General features: G+C 36.4%; 1 protein-coding gene across 8 annotated transcripts in view; it reads right to left on the bottom strand.

Moving 5' to 3' along the window:
* GRB14 (growth factor receptor bound protein 14) overlaps positions 1-19544 on the bottom strand; it is a 65205-nt gene that overhangs the window by 11734 nt on the left and 33927 nt on the right. For 7 of the 8 annotated variants that reach the window (XR_014694462.1, XM_084524046.1, XM_084524048.1 and 4 more), the window contains 6 exons: positions 15681-15837; positions 9963-10084; positions 8089-8163; positions 1818-1955; positions 633-743; positions 346-441 (listed from right to left, as the gene is read on the bottom strand). Coding sequence is in view for 7 of the 8 variants with exons in the window: in XM_084524046.1 (XP_084380172.1) it covers positions 346-441; positions 633-743; positions 1818-1955; positions 8089-8163; positions 9963-10084; positions 15681-15837 (699 nt within the window). In the remaining variant the exon portion in view is untranslated. Of the gene's footprint in view, positions 1-345; positions 442-632; positions 744-1817; positions 1956-8088; positions 8164-9962; positions 10085-10468; positions 15638-15680; positions 15838-19544 lie in introns of those variants that run through there. The other variant, XM_084524049.1, reaches the window with a different exon arrangement.

Raw genomic sequence — 19544 nt, 5'->3', positions numbered from 1 at the left:
TGTTTTGTCACAGACACTTTTTAAAAATATTTTTAAAGTTCCCATCTTGTGTATTCTTGTAGTTTTGTTCAACATTACCAACAGTCTCACAAAATTCAGCCAGGTTATACATGCTTAATCTTAAATTTAAATGTTTGCAGGACTCCATTGAGACATCATCCCATCCCCTAAAATGATTCCAGCAATTTAGTCTGTCCCTGTTGGGATGAATGTTCAGCTTTCATTGTACAAAATTGATACTGCTATTTTATGGGAACCTGGAATTATGTTACTTCTCTAAATCACAAGATCAGAATTTCACATAGTAAACTTAAGCAGTAAGTTAACTCCACACAGAAAAATTACCTTAAGCAACCTAATTGCTGTCATCCAACAGGTCCTACTTTGCTCATCATCTGCACAGAGCTGTTTCAGGTCTCTGGTTCCTCCTGATTTGTTAGGCTAGAAGGCCACAGCACATTTTTTTTAGCATTAATGCATATCTTGAAGATAATACCTGTTGAAATAAAAGCCACTAATTCTCCTATTTTATAACAGACAGCTGAACATTGTTTTCAAAAACCTTAAAGAAACTTAAGCTTACCTAAAAACTGTGGCTTGCTTTAATATGTATCAGAATGATAAGCTTGTACCTTAAAGCAGAATCCATAGTTTGTTGGTGCTCCAGAAATCTTTTTGCCTGTCAAAGACATGTACATATCACTATTGCTGAATTCACAGAAAAACTGCAGATGCCTTGGCTCCTAAAAAGAAGAGCAATGTAATACAGTTAGACTATTTTTAGCTAGCCTCTCCAGATAAAAAACTCAGAGTAGCGTACTAGTTATTCTAACCCAAAATACAGTCATATCTCAGTTTTAACTGTGAAATTGTCTCAAGAAATCTAGAAAGAGGCAATGCAAAATTCACTTCCTAATGCAGAGGAAAAACACCTTATAAACTAGGCAGAGTTCACTCTTCCAGAGAGAGGGGGGGGAAAAAAGTACAAGTGATATGATTTCTGGGAAAACATCCGTTACATTCAAGATGCAGTAAAAGTAGTAGTCAGAAATTTTGAGTGCAGTATAGTTTTCAAGCATCAAAATAAAACATACTTTCAGAATTTGAAAAAAAAATAATAAAATAAAAACACTGTAATAATTACTTTCCAGTAGTATTTCTAACCATTATCTCCATCCTCCCAATGAATTAGGTCAAGGAAGAAAAATAAATATATATGTTGAAGAATGAAAAAGCATCTCAATGAGTACTCTGGCATCTAACAGAAAATTCAAAAGAATGAAAAGCATGTGTTTACATGGTTTACATAAAAGGTGTCTTATCTCTAATGTATCCTGTTTAACACAGTCAGGTTTAAGTACTGACAAAAATTTCAACTAGCAAAATGAAAAACAGTGACAGACTTCAAGAACTCTAAAAATCTTCCAATATAATCCTTTTATACATATGCTCTTGTATAATTTACATATTGAAGCATTGTGCCCATCTTTCAGAGCATCTATTTCAGAATTTTAACAAATTTTAAAAGATACCCACCCTGTTAACCAATTGAAAAAAAAATGTGAACCAGACTGAAGGAAAAGTTAACAGGCAAAAAAGCAGCTAGTTTTTCCACATATAAGGCTTTCCCAATTTTGTATCTCTATCTCTATATATATTTTTTCTACTATAAATGGAAATTATTTTCCCTTTTCACTGTAAGATAAAATTCAAATTCCAGCTAATATTACAGCAAATAATAAATATGTATATATTTGTTCTAACTTTATAATTCTCTCCCCCTTCTTTATTGTTGTTGTTTGTTTGCTTTGCCTTACCTTAGATGTACCTTTAGTGGAAAAATAAAGACCGGATCTTCTCAAAAGAAAGAACAATTTTTTCCATGATTTTTTCCCCTGTTCCTTTGCATGCAAATAACCATGAATCTCAGGATATGTGCTGGAGCTTAGGAACATCTGAAAGAAAATATCAGACCCGCATTTTTCTTTTTATCTGAAACTACCTTTCTGTTTCATTAAGATATTCAGACAAGACTAAGGGGAATATACCCCTAAATTCACTATATCACAGTAGTTCAGTTATTGCATCTAATCCCATTAGAATACCTCTGATTTAAGGCATACAGAACATTACATAACTCCAAGGTATGCAAGGCAAGTTACATATTTATATGAAACATATGGTTTGAAATGAGAGCATTAGTTATGCAATATGTTGACTTCAGCAACAAAAACAGTGTAAGAATTTCTGATCCCATGCCTCAGACCCTATTTTTATAAAACTGCAAATCAATGCTACCAACAGAATGAAAAAATAAAAAAATGACATCTCGCCTTCCCCTGCCCATTACAAACCAGAAAAAGGAAAGGATCTGAATTAAAATTCAATCAAACAAATCACAAAATCTAAATCACAAGATCACACAGGTCTGGAGAATATTGCAATTTTCAAAAGAGGAGGGAACAAAGGTCTCAGGACCTAAAGTAGTACTTAAGTGGGTGCTTCAGTTCAATGGAGCAGAGAGGCTGGGCCAGCCACCAAGTATTTGCTGCCTGTGCTCAAGGTCATAAGGTAGAGTGTGTTTATCTGAATAAAGCTGCATTAGGAGCAAGGAAGAAGGCCTTTAAAGTCTCAGAAGGATCAGCCGTTTTGCCTCCAGAACCAAAAAAATAAGTTTGCACCCCCTCTACACCCAAACCATAGGAAAGGCAGAATCATACAGATAGACAATGAAATTAACTGATGCACTGAGAGGAGCTAACTAATGCAATTCTCTTTGCTTTAGCCATTTCTACCAGAATTTATCAGGGTGCAACACAGCTGTTGTCTTGCTAAGACCAAGTACAGTTTTAGAGGACTGCAAAAGTACCTACTAAAATCTGCCAACTGTGTTAACTGCATTCTACGTCTATATAACATATTCATTTCTACTCCTCTCCTTTCAAGAAAACTACCCAGAACTATGACTCATATCTAAACATACTAACCTAGAATTCTTTAATTTCCATGCATGCAAAATACTACTAACCTCTTCAAGGAACCTTGCCCCAGACTGGCCTGCAGTACCTTAAAAACTATCTAGGCTCCCATATGGTAGGGAAGAAGGGGTTTTCTTGCTGATTTCTGCAGTTTTCATTGCTTTGTTTTCCTCCTCTCTGCTGCCACTTCCAGAACATCTGAGCTGAGGACATGAAGCAACAGATTCCCAGGCAAGAGGCAGACTGGCTGGCACCGGACTGCAGCAAAATGATGAAGTGAATGTGATTTTGGAAGTATACCAACGTCTTTAGCCACTAAATAATGGAGTCCAACCAAGATAAACAAGGTTACTTTCACTTTTATTGTTTTCCTACCTTGCAGTCAGATGCATGAGAGCACCACATGTAGACTGTCCCAGGTTGATTAAATTCAGCTGTTACCAATGCAGTAATGAAGACAGGTTTCATTTGACAGGGGAGCACACAGAAAATCTAGCCCACAACTAAGAATGCATTAAGAGAGCTTCAGTGCTATTCACCTGAATAGTAAATTACAGTAAGACCAGGTACACCATGTACCTGTACACCATTTGTACCACGTACAAATGCAGTTCAAGCTATTTCAGCCACACTGAAGCAGACAGGTCCTGGTAGCTGTTCCTGATAATCTTCCCATTTGCCATATATTAACAGGTTCGCTGATGGTGAATATCTAGCCTGCACTGAGAAGTACTTTTACAGCAAAACCAAAGTCAAATGGAAATTTAGGATAATCTAAGACAGTTGATGTATGTAAAACCCAAAAAGCATCTCTTTAGGCTGCATTCTCTCTGCCAAAAATGAAATGAGTGCCTGGCTCCTAGCCTGCACAAGCTCTTCCCCAGGACTCCCTAAGACCTTCCAACCAGAAGCACAATCATGAAAAACACATTTCTTTTCTTATTCAGCAGGCCAAAGTGAAGGAACAATACAAAGCTCAGCTTCAACAGCCACTGTTGTATCTACACTATCAATTCAACTAAAGTAGCAATAACTGTAGGAAAAAAAGCAATCCTAGATCCATCTTTTCCCTTCTAAGACAGCTGAGGACTGTGAGAGAAAATACAATATTTTGTATTTGTAAAGTCAAAACCATTAAATAGTCCAAAGAATAAGCAGTAAAAAGATCTGCAAAGTGAATGTCTTTAATAAATATATAAAACTACATAGAGTAGAAAAGTAAATTTTTGATTTTTCTTTTAATGGAAGTATGTGCAAGATTGAAGTTTAGTATGGGGGAAAAGGATCCCTGTTTATGCAGAGAAAGGGCAATCAAAATAGGACAAAAATAAGAAAAGTGCTTCATACAGGTGGAAGAACTGTGGAGAGTTAAATGATGATACGATGCAGACAGTGATTACTGATCACACAGTATGCAGAAATAAGTTTGCACCCTCATGCAGTGAAATATACAACTTGATATGTAGGGTCTATCAAATGTCACCATGTCTTTCAGACATTAATATATGACAGCAACAAGAACCAGATTATGATATGATTTTCTGTAAAGTCAGCCAACTTAAAACCAACTTGAACAACAACAACAAAAATTATTTTATTTTTTTTTTGAGGAAGGGAAGTCAACAAGAAAAAAATGGAAGAAAAAGGACATTCCACATTCTCAGATGAATAGTAAAAGATTCAGAAATACTAGATGTCACTTGAACAAAATAAAGATTGAAAGCTACACAACTTATTTGTCTGCTTTCAGGCACTGAAGGCATTTGTAATGCCTTCAACATTTTAAGTGAAGGAACAGCTATACTGGGGGAAAACAACATTTTTTGAGGTGAATGTTTCTTGAGCAGGTACACACAATTTTGGGATTTAAATTAGGGAATCTGTTGTTTTCCTAAGACTTTGTGAATTAAGTTTGAGTTTGATGGTCTTAAATCTACAAAGTCTTAATAGTCTTTAATAGTCTTAAATCTACAAAGACAAGGAATGGGAACAATTAAGAGTATGGAGTAAGGAGAAGAAGATGGCAATGAAGAAAGGAATAAGAGGAAAGGGAAAAAGGGAAAGATTATATCAGTAATTCCAAGTTTTCCCAAATTCTGAGCATTTGCCTTCATAATCTTGTTCTGTTTTTACCTTTCCATATACAACATTTATGTTTTATATTTGTTCAGGAAATACTAATGTTAATTTCTCTAATATATTCTACATTAGGTGAAAGGTTTGGTTTTTTTTTTTCATTGCTATGTAAGATGGCTTGGACAGGTGCTATCTATAATTTTCTAATGTACTCAGATTATACTTAAAAAGGTGTTAAAAAGAAGCCAAAGTGGTGAACACAGGATTTGAACTCTGAACTTCAAGTTTACCTACAGAACTGTGTTGATCACATCTATTGAACAACCAAGATGGCATGGAATTTCTTACAGTAAAACCAGAAAAAAAAAAAAAAAGGCATAACAGCCCAAGTAACATCTATTGTCTAAACTGAGGATGTCATTGTTGCATTTAAAGTGATTGACAACCTGCATAGTGGAAAAAAAAATCTGATCCAAATTAGAGATTAAAAAAACTCCAAAATTGAAGAAATGTTATTTTCAGGCAAAAAGAAAATGGAAGAAACCTAAGAAAAAAAATAATCCTTTACAGTAATTGTAGAAGAAATTCTTTGACTCCAGTGAGGAGTTCACCTGCTAACTCAGAATGAGTCAGTCCTGTTAACACGATGTTTTGCAGTCTATTCATTGGGAACACCATCTTGAATAAGAACATAAAAGGAGCTAAAGCATATATCAATTCATCCAAAATAAAAGTTACTCCAATAAACAGGCCACATTTTAAACAAGTCACAAGCCTCACTTAAAATTACATCCAGCAAGTTTCACGTCTCATTAAACTAAGTGAAGGAATTTGTTACCCACCTATGAGTTACTTTTTCACAAAAAATATAAATATATTTATAAATAATAGGTCATTTTATTGCTATGAGAAAGACCTCAGATTAAAATCTATATACTACTGTGTATTTTTTAAGGCATCCAATTCGCAAAAATAACCTAAAGCAAGTTTAAAATGATCCATACTGACTACTACTAGACATGTGCATAGAATGTCGTGTCGCAGAACAGTCACACTCCAATCAGCATTAAAAAAAAAAAAAAAAAAAAAAGAAAAAAAAAAAGTATCTTGTTAAGTTAAAGATTGTCATGGCAAAGATTAAATCCCTGTCTTTGGTATACATAGATATTTGGCATATTTCAGACCTTGTAATTTTACTTACACATGTGAAACAGAAAGGACAGATAAACTTTTTGCTTGTTTTTAAGACTACTTAGATGCTCTGATTTAAAGTCATCAGGCAGAAATACTTTTGCACTTTCATTGAAAGTCAAGAAAAGCATACTTGAAAAACATTTTACTTGCTTACAGGTCAATCCACAAAAAGCTATAAAAGTATCAGAAGTGATTTTTTAATCATTTGTAAGCATTGAGTTGTTAAAATTAATGTTTCTCTTGATACCTGACCAAGCACATCACAAATAATAACGCAAGCCCATTAACTTGTCTTAATGAAAGTTTCCAAGGAAACAGCAACACACTGTAAACAATCTACTGAATAGTTTCTGCTGAAACGTGTGTGGCAGCTGCAGAATCCAAGAGGGTATTCCATACTTTGTGTCCACTACGTTTTATTAGACCAAATACAATCAAACAGACAATAGAACATCAAATAGCAACAAAGTAGATTTCATAACATTTTTTCCAAGCTAAGAAAACTGGATTTAACATTATATATTTTGAATTATTCTTAATCTGGCCCAGAAGCTTTCCCCGTGTTCCCCGTATCTCATATTCTATTCCCACGACAAAAGGAGAATCTATGCAAAGGTATACAGGTATGGCAAACAGTTTCATTAAAAAAAAAATAATAAATAAATACTTAAACTATCAGATTGTTTGCTAGCAAAATAAATTAAGTTTTAACAACAAAGGGGACAACATTTAATGACTGAATTAAATGCTTGCATTAAGCTGCATAATCTCTGCTAAAAGCATGTTTTGAAGCTAGGAAAAAAATGATTTAGGTTTCTAAAAATGATATATAGAAATCATTATGTGTCAGTTACACTTAATTTGGAACCTCTTTTTTTTTTTTTTTTAAAACAAACATTTGAGGGTAATCGTAAGATCCTGACTAGCATCCCCTCTTATAATGTATCAATAAAGATATAACTACTTGATATGGAAGAACACTTTGAAATTTAGTTATTTAATGTTTTTCATTTTCTGGTGAATGTTAAGGTAGAATTTATTATATGAATACAGAAAAGAAAAATAATTTCCATATTACTTTTAGTTCTACCTTAAAATATCTTGTGTTATTACGTTCGCTTCCCAATCATTCTTTATCCCCAAAAACTCACATATCGGGTTGTTGTCTTAAGACCAGTGAAAGTTCTTCTATTAATTAAGTTTTCTAGTGACAAGCAAACAAGAATGATGTGTATGTTTCCACCTTTATTACTCATTTTTCCCCTCTTTGAGAAGTAAGATGATGATCCCTGATATGGTCATTCTGTGAAATTATTCCCACTGTAAATTAAAATCTTGTGTCCACTTAAAAGATGACTAACACTGAGTGACCTACCATTTTTTTTTGGAAGGCTACAGTAGCCTTCACGCTAACAAATCATACTAGTCAGTCTAAATTTTCTACTCATTAAGTTCAACAATTTAACTCTTTTTATATCTATTTCTATCACATTACCAGTTCCTCAGTATTCTACTGTTGTGCTGCTGCTAAGTATGGGCTAATTAATTCAGTGCTGCACTTTTTAAGGAAACAGTTTCACCTGAAACACTTGATACAGGCATTAACCACTTTTACTGCCTTTTTGGCCATTTTTGCACTTTTTGAATGTGCGATTTTCTAACAGTAGTCACGTAGTAACTGACTAGAAGGGATGCTCCATATTTCATAAGAAATTAAATATTTTGAGTTACACAAAATCTACCAACAGATGTGACAGTGACAAAGTGCTATGCTCACACAAATACAGACAATTGGGAATTCCACGCTTTATTGGCTCATCATCTTTCAAAGGTTACATACCTGTAATATCCCAGAGTGACTTATAGCTGCATTGGTCTCATTTGGAAAAGATAACATATGATCTGGGAAAAAGCTCTGCAATGACAATAATTTCTATCAAAGTTCTGTAAAAATAATTATTAAACATCATATCTCTTTAGGATGTAGAAAAAGGATGTAATATCCTTCCTAAATTTGTAACATCCTATATCTTACTTGCTGAAAAACATCAACAGTATCTGTAAGCATGAGGATTTCATACAGCAGTGCTAGTCATATTGCAACATGCTGAAAAATACATTGTTTTCTATTGTTTTCATTACAAAGGAAACTCGGTAAAGTATTTCATAACTTCCATTAATAGAGAACATGTACTTTCAGGTTTTTTGTTTGTTTTTCTGAATTGACTATTCTGAATGATATAAATATGAATCAATACTAAAACGTGACTACATCAATATTGGGTGGTTAAAAAGTCCACATTTAAAGTGTCAATTTTATTATCATGAAAAGCTCCAGGGGTGATTTATGGCACAGACCTGCAGCTGGTGAGTTCAATATAGTCATGACCGTACATGTATGAACCAACCAAGAGCTATGTTTCCTCAAGATCTGGGCAGTTTTGAAGCTAGTATTCCCTTACCACCCAATGTCCACTGACCTTCATTTTTAATAAAATTGTTAATAAAATTAATAAAATGTAAATAAAATTGGTAGGGTTAATTCATATTAACACATTTCTAATAAAGCATTCTTGCTACACCATTACCACAGTACCCAGAAGAATAACTCAACAGGAATGGTAAGGACTTTGATTAGGCACAGCTGTTGGAGCTATTCACAGCTGCATGCCTGCCATGCTCCACAGATGGTTCCACTCACTAGATAACCAATACACATGCACTTACTTTTTGAAAGCTTCTCAAGCTCAGAATTTTTCACTAGTGCAGTAGTATCTCTAATGACAGGGGAATTTACAATTTGTCCAGAGAAACACATTTGGAACAGGAAAATGCCCTCAAATCTCTTACATCTTGTAGTGTCTTAATATTTACCTTCTCATCCTTTTCACAGGTAGATAATTTGAGTTCCCTTCCACTTTTCACCTTTCAAGTCCTCATTCATTTCTATTTCTCCCTTTGACATCTGAAACAAGCTGGCCTTGTAACAGATAGTATTAGGAGTGATCCAAATACACCATGCATGTGAGTAACCAGATGGTAATTTTCTCCTGCTGAGCCAGTACTGCTTCTATGGTCTTTGCCATTAGAAAAGTTCTGAATCAGCAGCGTTAACCTTTGGCAGCATCCTTGACTTACAAGTTGTCTCTGCTCCCTTTCCAATTCTTACATATGCTAACTTCGACTTCACTTTCACTTACTCCTAATAGGTTATGGCTGCCCATGGCCTTTTGTGTCAGTTGTCATTTAGCTGCAGCTCTGAGAAGCTGCCATTGGTCAGTGCTAGACCATAACATTCAATTTTCACTTTAGCAATAAAATCATCTTTGCTACAGATGCTTCTCCTTGTACTGCTTCATTTTATATTTTGTTGTCACTTAATGGAAACTTAACTTCAAATAATTCTCATTTTGTTATAGGTCAACATGTAAACTTCAAGAAAATTAAATCCATGTCTCTCTTTTATTCCCTCATCCTCACCAAAAAAAAAAAAAAAAAAAAAAGGTAAGAACACTGATACTTTAAAATTTCAACAAAGTTACTGGCCACCATATACGAGCACTGTAATATATTTCTTGGTCCCATAAACTTCCTCCCAGTTATTCCTTTTGACTTGCATTACACTTCTTTACACTCTGCTTGAGTGTAACAAAAAAAGACTATTTTGCAGCACCAGCAAATGCACCACTTCACAGATATAATGTTATGACTTACCACAGGATTTTTGAAAAATTCATATTTGGCATAATATTTTCTAAAATAGAATTTGTTTTCCTCTTGCATTCCCCAGTTTGACTGGACTTCCATCACTAATTCATGGTCTTCTATAGCTCTTCCTGTAAAAACAACAAAAAACAGCACATAATCTGCACCTAAGAACATAAACAGTAAAACATGAAGATGTAGAGGTCAAATAATTAAAATTACTTATGTTACAAAACATTAAACAAGCAATCTGAGCACAGCCCATTAATCAGGTGCATGTTACACCAAATAACTGTTCCACCCCAGTTGAAATGGGCTCAACTTTAACGTCTGAGGTAGTTCATGTAGCTTTGTTTTTTTTGTTTGTTTTGTTTGGTTGCTTTTTTTAAACAGAGGCAGCTCTGTTACATGACCAAATCCACAGGCTCCATGCAACAGAAGCCACAGGCAGTTCCTGCCTTGTGATGCATGGCGCAGCAGGAAGCAGACCACCTCAACAACTCATCTCTACTTACCTTGCCTGGGGTGTCTGGAATGTCTTCCTGACACCCCCTTCTCTAATGAAGCATTCATAAACTGTAAGCCGTCCACAACATGGGAAAGCTGCCTTCTTCCCTGGACCCTGCTGTCTTTTGAAGCATTTCTCAAACTGCAGACGAACATAGGGCATTTCAGCGTTTTAACGCTTTTCCACAAGCCAGAGATACTGAGAACGTTAGCAGCTGTAGCACTAACATATGCAAAAGGAACAGTAAAAGCCATGAAAAACTAAAAACAAAACAAACCCAAAGCCTACAAAGTGAGTCCTAATGTGCAGATTGGTTTTGCAATAGGTAAAGGGGAAGGGAAGAAAAGACAAAGAACTCAATTATGGGGAACACAGCAGTGGAGGTCAGAATCGGTATTCTTACTACTTTATATTGCTTCTGCAGAATAGATTCTTGAAAGAACTTTTCAATTGCCAAGCAATATTAAATGCATTTATGGGAAAGAATTTAAGAATTTTCCTGTAGATGTGTTGTGCATGCTTAAGAAATGCATACTCTGAGTAATGCAGTAGGACTACTCATATGGCTGGTTTAAGATCCAAATATATGTCTCCCTGCCAATTATTAGGTTTTAACATCCAATCTTTATCATGCTGTCAAAGGGAAAATGCAATTAAAATATAATATAAAAAACATGTAACTCACACAATTTTCTGATCACATTTCCCAGACTTCACTGCATTATCATAAGGAATTTATGAAAAGAATATAAAGAATATAAGAATCTCTCAAACTTGAGACAATAAAAACCTCTTTAGAACAACAACATCCTGATACCAATCTTCTTTTGCCACCTCTTTCACCAGTCACTGCTTCATACTTCCACACTGAGAAGTCTGGTGGACAACAGCTTTATTGTAGCCTGCAAATTTACAAGCTTCTTCAAGAAATTTCCAGCTAGCAAGTTTAGAAACAATACACTCATACAGCTAAATTTCATCCCAATATGAAAATATTAAGCTTGTGACTAGCAGAAGACAAAGTGCTCATATGATCTACAGACCAAGTATTGGAAAGTTAAACTTCTATTGGATTTAACTGAGTTTTAAGCCCAAAAAGACAGAATGTAAAGATGCTTTATGAAATTTACATTTTGTAAACAGATCAAATAATGCAAATAAAAAACAGAGTAATTCAGGAAACAGAAAATACCCCCAAAATACTGAAATAAAACCAGGTATTTTAGAGGTTTGGACAGATTGTTCTACTCCAAAATATACATTTGTCAGTTGCAGGGGGAGAGACACTAAAGAACTGAAGCTCTTACTCAAAAACAGCATTTTTTCTTCCTTTCAGAGAAAGCTCTCCTCTGGGATGACATTTAAACCTCTTGCAAGCTTGGCATTGTGACATTTAGGAAAATACCATTTCCTCAAGAGTTACTTCTTGGTACAAAAATAAGACATTCTGCATCACCCCCATGGATGGGTAAGGATGTTGATACTTCTTTATTTTTAAGGTGTCATATTAGAGAATCTTTTACAATTGATTCAACTTATTTTCTTGACGTAACTGAAGCACTCAGTATACCCCAGAACACAGTCCTGGAATCAAATTGTCGTGTGTTGCCATAAGAAAGCTCCGCCTTGGTTTATTTAGAAAATTTTTTTCCTCTTCCAGCTAGACTCGAGAGTTCCCTCCTGCCTCTCTATCCTCTCTTTATTACCACTTTTTCTAACATACAGACCACCTGCTACAGCCCAAAACAAAGTCTTCTTAACTATGGGAAGTACTTAGAGCACACGGAAAAAGATTTAATATTGGAAAGCATGACAGGCCACATTTTAAATAGCCTCCTCTCTAGCCACCCAGTGGGGAAAAAAAAAATATTAAAAAAATAAAAATAAAAAGCAGAAAGGCCCTTGCCTAACCCTGCTGCACAGATAGTGAGAGCTTCGTGCGACTCCTCAGGCCAGGGTCACAAGCAGCCTTCCGATGGGCTGCCTGGAGGAATGCTGGCAGCGAACACAGGATGGAAGACTGAAACACAGCGAGGTGCCTGGCCCAGGGCCTCTCAAAGAGCAACCTCGGAAAATAAGCCTGTTGAGCTGAGGCGGCACACGGCACCTGAGAACAGCCGTGGATTTCTGTGAATTCAGCAGCTCGGGACTAAAGGACACCTGAGGGAGGTGCGCTGCCCCTCCCAGCACCGCAGCTGCTCCAAGCCAGGCCCCGATGCGGGGCAGGCCGGCGGTGCGCGGAGCGCGGGTGCCCCCCGGCGGCACAGCGGGGCCCGGCAGCGGCCGGGGGACAGCGCCCGGGGCCGGGGGACAGCGGGCAGCCCCTCACACTGTCGCTCGGGTCCGGGCAGCGCCGGCCCAGGCTCGGGAACGGGACGCGAACAGGCCTAGCGCCCGCCGGGCAGGGCAGTTAAGGCGGGTACAGGGCTGTGGGAAGGCCGGCCGTGGATACACGGACAGCGGCTCCGGGGTGCCTTTTGTTTTTTCTGCCTTTTTTAACCTTGGCAGGCAGACACACCTCGCACGGTGAGGAGGGCACGCTCCAGTGATGTAATTAATGTCTGTCTTGATTAAAAGCAGAACGCTGTGCTCAGCTCACTGAGATTCATGCAATCATATGTAACTCAGTAGTATTCAGACAGCTGTTAGATATTAAAGAAAATGCTCACTAATTGATGAATGAATTATTAATCACCGTCATACTGGAATTTACACAGACACGTGCTCACAGCGTTTCTCCTCTTGATACCCATTCATTTAGCTTGGAAGCAGAAAAAGACTGTCCAAATTTCCACGGATATGATGTATGACAGTAACAGCAAACAGTCCAAAACTAAGTCAGCATTTGAAAAATGTTTGTTCATGCTATTCATCCAGTGCTTAAGAATATACTAAATGGAAGTCAAGATCAACCTTTCAATATCAAACCTTTCAAACAAAAAACTATCAAACGGTATCATAAAAAAAAAATAATAATAATAATAATAATCAGTACTATAAAAAAGAAACAAAGATATCTCAAGTTGCTCCTTTCTTTGACTAGTAATGTTTAGTAATGTTGAATTCCCATCCTCACGATCTAGGAAATAATTTTTGGAAATCAGCAATTCATTTTTTTCTAAAATTATGCCCAAAGCAGCTGGACCACTCAGAAGACTGCACGGTGAACGCAGGTCTTCTGACCAGCGCACCAACCGTTTCGAGAAATTCACAGTCATAGGAAAAGCAACTTCACTGATGATTTGATATGGAAATCTTCCACTAAACCCTTCAGACAGAAGCAAACACGCTATTTGATAAATAAACCAGGAGAAACACCACCACTATGATTCTGGCATAGTTTGTCGAAAGAGAATTCTTCAGTACTTATTACACTACTTAAACACCAGCCACGCTATAAATTACAGAAAACACTTCTACTATTTATACAGTAGTCTTGTCTAAAGCCATTTTTATACCTCCTCTTCTGTAGCAGTCAGTCATTTACAGTCTCGACCCAGATTTAACTGTGACCTTACTCTGAGCTGGAAACATCTTACAACTGATACATTCAGTGCAAAAGGTTATAAATACCTTTGAAATGTTACAAAGCAAGCAAGAAAAAAAAAAAAAAAAAAAAACTGAAAAACGTTTGTGGTTGTCTTCATAGGATAAAGGAGCATAAAAGGGCAAAAAACAGTTCCAGCTTTTATAGTTCATCCTGAAAATATGGCTGTTAAACATAATACAGGTTGAGATTCACAGTCAAGTTTATTTTACATAAATGCACAAGTTTAGATCCCCTAGATACATACTTAGAGATTTTTTTAAAATAGCTTTTAAGCATATTTTTAACATTTATTTATGCATTTTTATTTTGAATAGTAAATACTGCAGTTACCAGGTAGCAGTACAATCTTCTTTGAAAATTAGGGCATCCAAGGAATTTTTTATATATTTTAAAATGCAGGAAGCTCCCCATAAACTTCTGTCTCAAACAACACCTTGCACAAGCTAAAACTGACCTTGAGGTTGCAGGAGAGCTTTGGTAACTCCAGCGCAGTGGCAAAGTTTAAGAATAATATGGAAATTTTGAGTGATATGAAATTCAAAACATGTATTTTTATGTCATTAGTCTCGTTAGATTTTTTTGATGTAATTCCCAATCAAAAATAAACAAAATACTGAAAAGTAGTGCTGTAAAAGCAAGCATGGTTGTTTGATTAGAGTACCAATTTAATACTACACCCTCACCCAGGCTCACCCAGGCTTCTGAATGCATCTTTTGCTGAATGCAGGCTTTCCTGTGTTCCTTTGCAAACATCCCCCTTCTCCATGTATTTAGCTTGTCTTAATGTGCTGCAAAATCATGTCTATACATTATAAAAAGGTATAGAGACCATAACTTAAAATTATAGTCATAATCTGAAACCACAAATCAGTTCTTTAAACTGCATAACACACATAGAGGTCTTATTTGCTTGCTTTTTGTTCATTTGTTTTTATTTTCTTAGGGAAATGCTGATGGTGTGGAAGGATTTTAAAGAGTTTTATTTCTAGCCACTTAAAATACTAAGCATAAAAGCACTTCAATGCAAGTTCTTTGATTCATACCTGAAAGTTGAAAAGAGTGGGTTTGTTTCACTTTTTAATTAGTCTTGTCCCAACAACACGCTAAATCTAGTCAAATTGATTGTATTGAAGGAAAATACTGATAGCCTACTCTGATGTTGTTTCTGAAGATTGAGTTCTGTTGTCCAGAAAGGACAGCACTGTGTAACCACGTTTTGTCCTTGATGTCAGAAATTTCACTCAGATGTGTTGGGGATAACAATGATTTTATTTGCAATGAAAATATCCCAATACTTGCTAGAGGTAAGCAGGAAATACCAATGGAAGAGGAAGAACTGCCAAAGAAAAGCAAGGAAGAGAAAGGAAGAATTTGCAGAGAGAACCTTAATGGTCAGTGTCTTCCAAATCACTCTTCCAGGTACAGATGAAGCAGAACAAGACAAATGTATTGTGACAAAATTTACTTTACTGGCATGCTATCAAAGAAATAATAAATAAATAAATAAATAAGGAAAGGAAAGAAACAGAAACGATCCCTCCGAACAAATTCACACACACTCCCATCACTCTCATTACTTTATTTCTAAGCGTATTAGAGCTATACCTTTAAATGACAAAAATGAAAATACACCTTCTTTACTGCCATACTGTTGTATAGAATGTCTTACCTAAACCTGTGTGAGTAAGGTGCTCAAACAGAGTCCAGTTGTGGTCATCAATATAGTGGTTCTTCAATATCAACAGCTGACATACATCCCTGGCTGTTATATCAGTTGGGACTTCCAAAGCTTTGCTAGTATCATCTTCACTATAAACTTTAATTACCTGCAAGAAATAAAAGTGCTGAAATATCCATGAACTTAATATTCAGTTAATCCAAGTATGTTGGATAGGCAAGAACTGGAGCTATGAGTTCTATTTATTTATTTATTTTAAAAAACACATATATACACATATAAAGAAACAAAGCCATCAATACAGGAAAGAGTTATCATCATATTAAGACCAGGAAAACAAAAAGTCCTGAAAGACATACATGCAAAAAACAGAGCAAAGTAGACAATTTTTATCGTTTTATCTCTGTAGTTTTTTCCAAATTACTTTATTCTCTTAAGGGTGTTTGGAAGGAGGCAATACAAACTTTCATGACATGTCTTTGTCCTTTTAACTTTTAAATTTCATTAAAAATTCATATTTTTCAATATTGGTACACATTTTAGAGTCCTGAAGAATTGGGTACCCACTAAGTTCTTGAAGAGGTGCACCTTTGGCTACACCTGCTCATGCTTAGTTTCAAACCAAAAGAACAAGTCTTATTGCATACAGACTGCTGGAAAGAAGACGTCAATTTAGATATTTGTTTTATTTCTCTGCAGGAGAGTGAATCAGATTAATCAGCAAGTTGGATGGAATAGACACAATTCACTAGTGTCCTATTGTCACAAACTTTGCACAGGAACTAATCCCATTTAAGTCACCAAAAAGGGTGTGTTGTGGTTTTTTTGTTTTGTTTTTAAAAAAAAATTATTTTAAATTCTTCACAACAGTCCAGAAACTCAGTATTATGTTACATTTTTTCCTTTTATTTCTCTTTAAAGAGAGTATTTTTTAAAAAATAAAGTAGACAAAACTCAAAAAAAAAAAAAATCAAAAAATATTGAGGCTTCTGATATCAGGATCAACTCTTATTTGTTGTCATGTATATTGGAATAGTGACATAGTCCCTAAAACAATACAGATGTTTAAGATCTTATTATAAACACAAACATTCAGGTAAATATGTGAATTAAGAATAGAAGACTTGATATAACATTAAACATACCATTACCATTAATTACCACTGTAAATCCTTGATTAAACATCAAGACACAAGTTCTTTAAAGATGAACATGCGTGTGTATTCTGCTCTAGTGAGGCCACACCTCAAGTAACGTGTTTAGTTTTAGGCCCCTCACTACAAAAATGTCACCAAGGCCCTGGAACATGTCCAGAGAAGGGCTATGAAGCTGGTGAAGGGCAGGGAACACAAGTCCTGTGAGGAGCAGCTGAGGGAACTGGGATTATTCAGTCTGGAGAAGAGGAGGCTCAGGGGAGACCTTATTGCTCTCTACAACTACCTGAAAGGAAGCTGTGGGGATCTGGGGGTAGGCTTCTTCTCACAGATAACTAGTGAGAGGACTAGAGGGAATGGCCTCAAGTTGTGCCAGGGTAGGTTTAGGTTGGAAATCAAGAGACATTTCTTCTCAGAAAGAGTAGTCAGTCATAGCCCCATTCCTGGGGCTGTTTAAGGAAAGGTTGGACCTGATGCTGAAGGACATGGTTTAGTGGGTGACATTGGTAGTAGGTCTATGGTTGGACCACATAATCTTGAAAGTCTTTTCCAACCTTAATGATTCTATGATTATTTTAAGTCAGGCCTCTATTACTACCTTACTAAACCAATGCTCGTTTCAAGCATCTAAGGAACAATCAGCCACAGATTGTTGTCTCAACTTGTTACAGCGGCTCCTTCTCTGTTTTGTGCCAAAGTTGGTAGGCAAGTCAGCTGCGAGTTCCAACTGTACATCCTGGCACCTGCTTCCCTCCAACTAATGGCAGAAATCCAAAAATAAATTTAAAAATAATTTTAAAAAATCAGGCCATCTCACCCATGCTATCCTAACATCTGAACAAGAAAAGCAGACTCCATTTGAAAACCACTTACATATTAGAACACGCTGATGACCATACTCCTCTCAAAAAATAAATAAATAAATTTGCTTTTCTTTATGTAATTACAACAGTTCTGTTTCAAACTTTGTCCCAGCATATCAAATCAGCATGAAGTCCATGATGATTTGCTTTAATATTTCAGCTCATCATCTCTGCTCATCAATCAACATCCTCAAAGCAGTCTTCTAGAGAAAATAGGCAGGCCTCAGAGAAAGTTAATCCATGGTCCCCACGGGCCTAGCTACAGCAAAGTACTTACATGTAATAGAAAAGGCAAAAAGACTACATCAATATTAAATTAAGGATCAATACTTGCAAAACAACAATGGCAGATAGCTCTTGTTGGTTTTACAAGGTTTATATGCTTTAGCAGCATTCCCAGTGTTAAACAAGTTATACTGGTAACAACAGTCTGCTGGCAGCATGGTCTTGTTCCATACACAATTTAAACCCTTACTCCAGTCACACACAAATGATGGTTTGCAGTTCAAGATAAACTGGCATGAAGTATTTAAATCCATTAAGTGTTTACAAGGATTCAAAGACAAAAATAAGAGCTGTCTGGCAGGGTACACTGTGAATGGGGTGGTGGGCTGTACAGTTGAGTAGACAAAACATCATCCTACGACCTTAAAACATGTCCTGTTCTGGGCAGTACTAAAGGGCAGACAGCTTCATTAGCCTCTTTGATATGTCTGTGTCAGGCTGATCTAAAAAATTTTACAGTCTTAAGTGCCAGGAGAGTGACATTATGGGAGAGGGAAAGATACAGAGAAGATTAAAGTGACTTTCCTAACAATTCTCCACATGCTTCCAATAAAGCCAGGACAAGGATCCACATCAGCTAGGGACACCGTGAGCACAAACTAGTGCTAGTGACTACGGTTTTCTTCAAGTGCTCATCAAGTGAGGTGTTGTGCTTGTTTTACAGCAAGATCACGTACAGCCCATGTTGAGGCCCTTGATGGATGATTTTTAGAGAAACTCTTTTAAAAAGGGTTAAGAGTCGCAGTGCAGATGACTAGACTCTTATTGCTGAAGAAATAGGAAAAAGACATTTTAAAATGCTGAAGACAGCAACACAAGTCATGATAATGAGCTGCCTGCAGCCATTCAACTTGGGGAGACGGAAGCCTTGGAGGTGGCCTTGGACTACAGCAGCACGACTAAAACAAAACAACACTACAACAACAGGAGAAAAAAGAAAAAAAAAAGTGTTTGTGCTCTTAGAGTTCTCTCACCTGGCTTTCTCAGCATAGGGAAATAAATCCTGTGCAAGTCTAGGACAACTGATCACCCCAGCCCATAGCTATGACATGCTACTTTATAAAATACAAATGCTGTGCCCTTTTCCTCTTCCTTCCAAGAGATTCAAATACAGCAGGAGACAGCAGTCAGGCAGTCACCTAACAGACCCTTCTGAACTTCTGTTACAGTCTTAGTTTAATGAATTGAATGTGATGGTGTAAATCTCATCAGTTAGTGTGACCTTTGAGGGGATTTTAATTAGAAAAAGTTGCTCTGTCCACACTTTCTGCTGTATGTTTGAAGCAACATCTAGCATAGGATTTGCTGGGAATGTATTTTTTTCCATGGGGAGTGAAACATAAAATCAAATCAGCTTTCCATTGTTTCATTGCAAATATGATGCAATAGATACTTCTCTTGCCAGAAGTAGAGGATGCTCTAAGACTTAAAGGGTGGCAGGATTATGCTAAAGAGCCAATTTTGTTGACCTCTTATAGGGATGAGAATGCTCGAGTAACCACTTCTTTACTTTTATTAGCAGTTACCACTGTGCATTAGTCTGATCAGTCATC

This window comes from Aythya ferina (assembly GCF_964211825.1).
Source record: "Aythya ferina genome assembly, chromosome: 6".
Lineage (NCBI taxonomy): Eukaryota > Metazoa > Chordata > Aves > Anseriformes > Anatidae > Aythya > Aythya ferina.
Note: the sequence above shows the minus strand (reverse complement) of the source record. Positions and strands in the feature narration are given on the sequence as shown.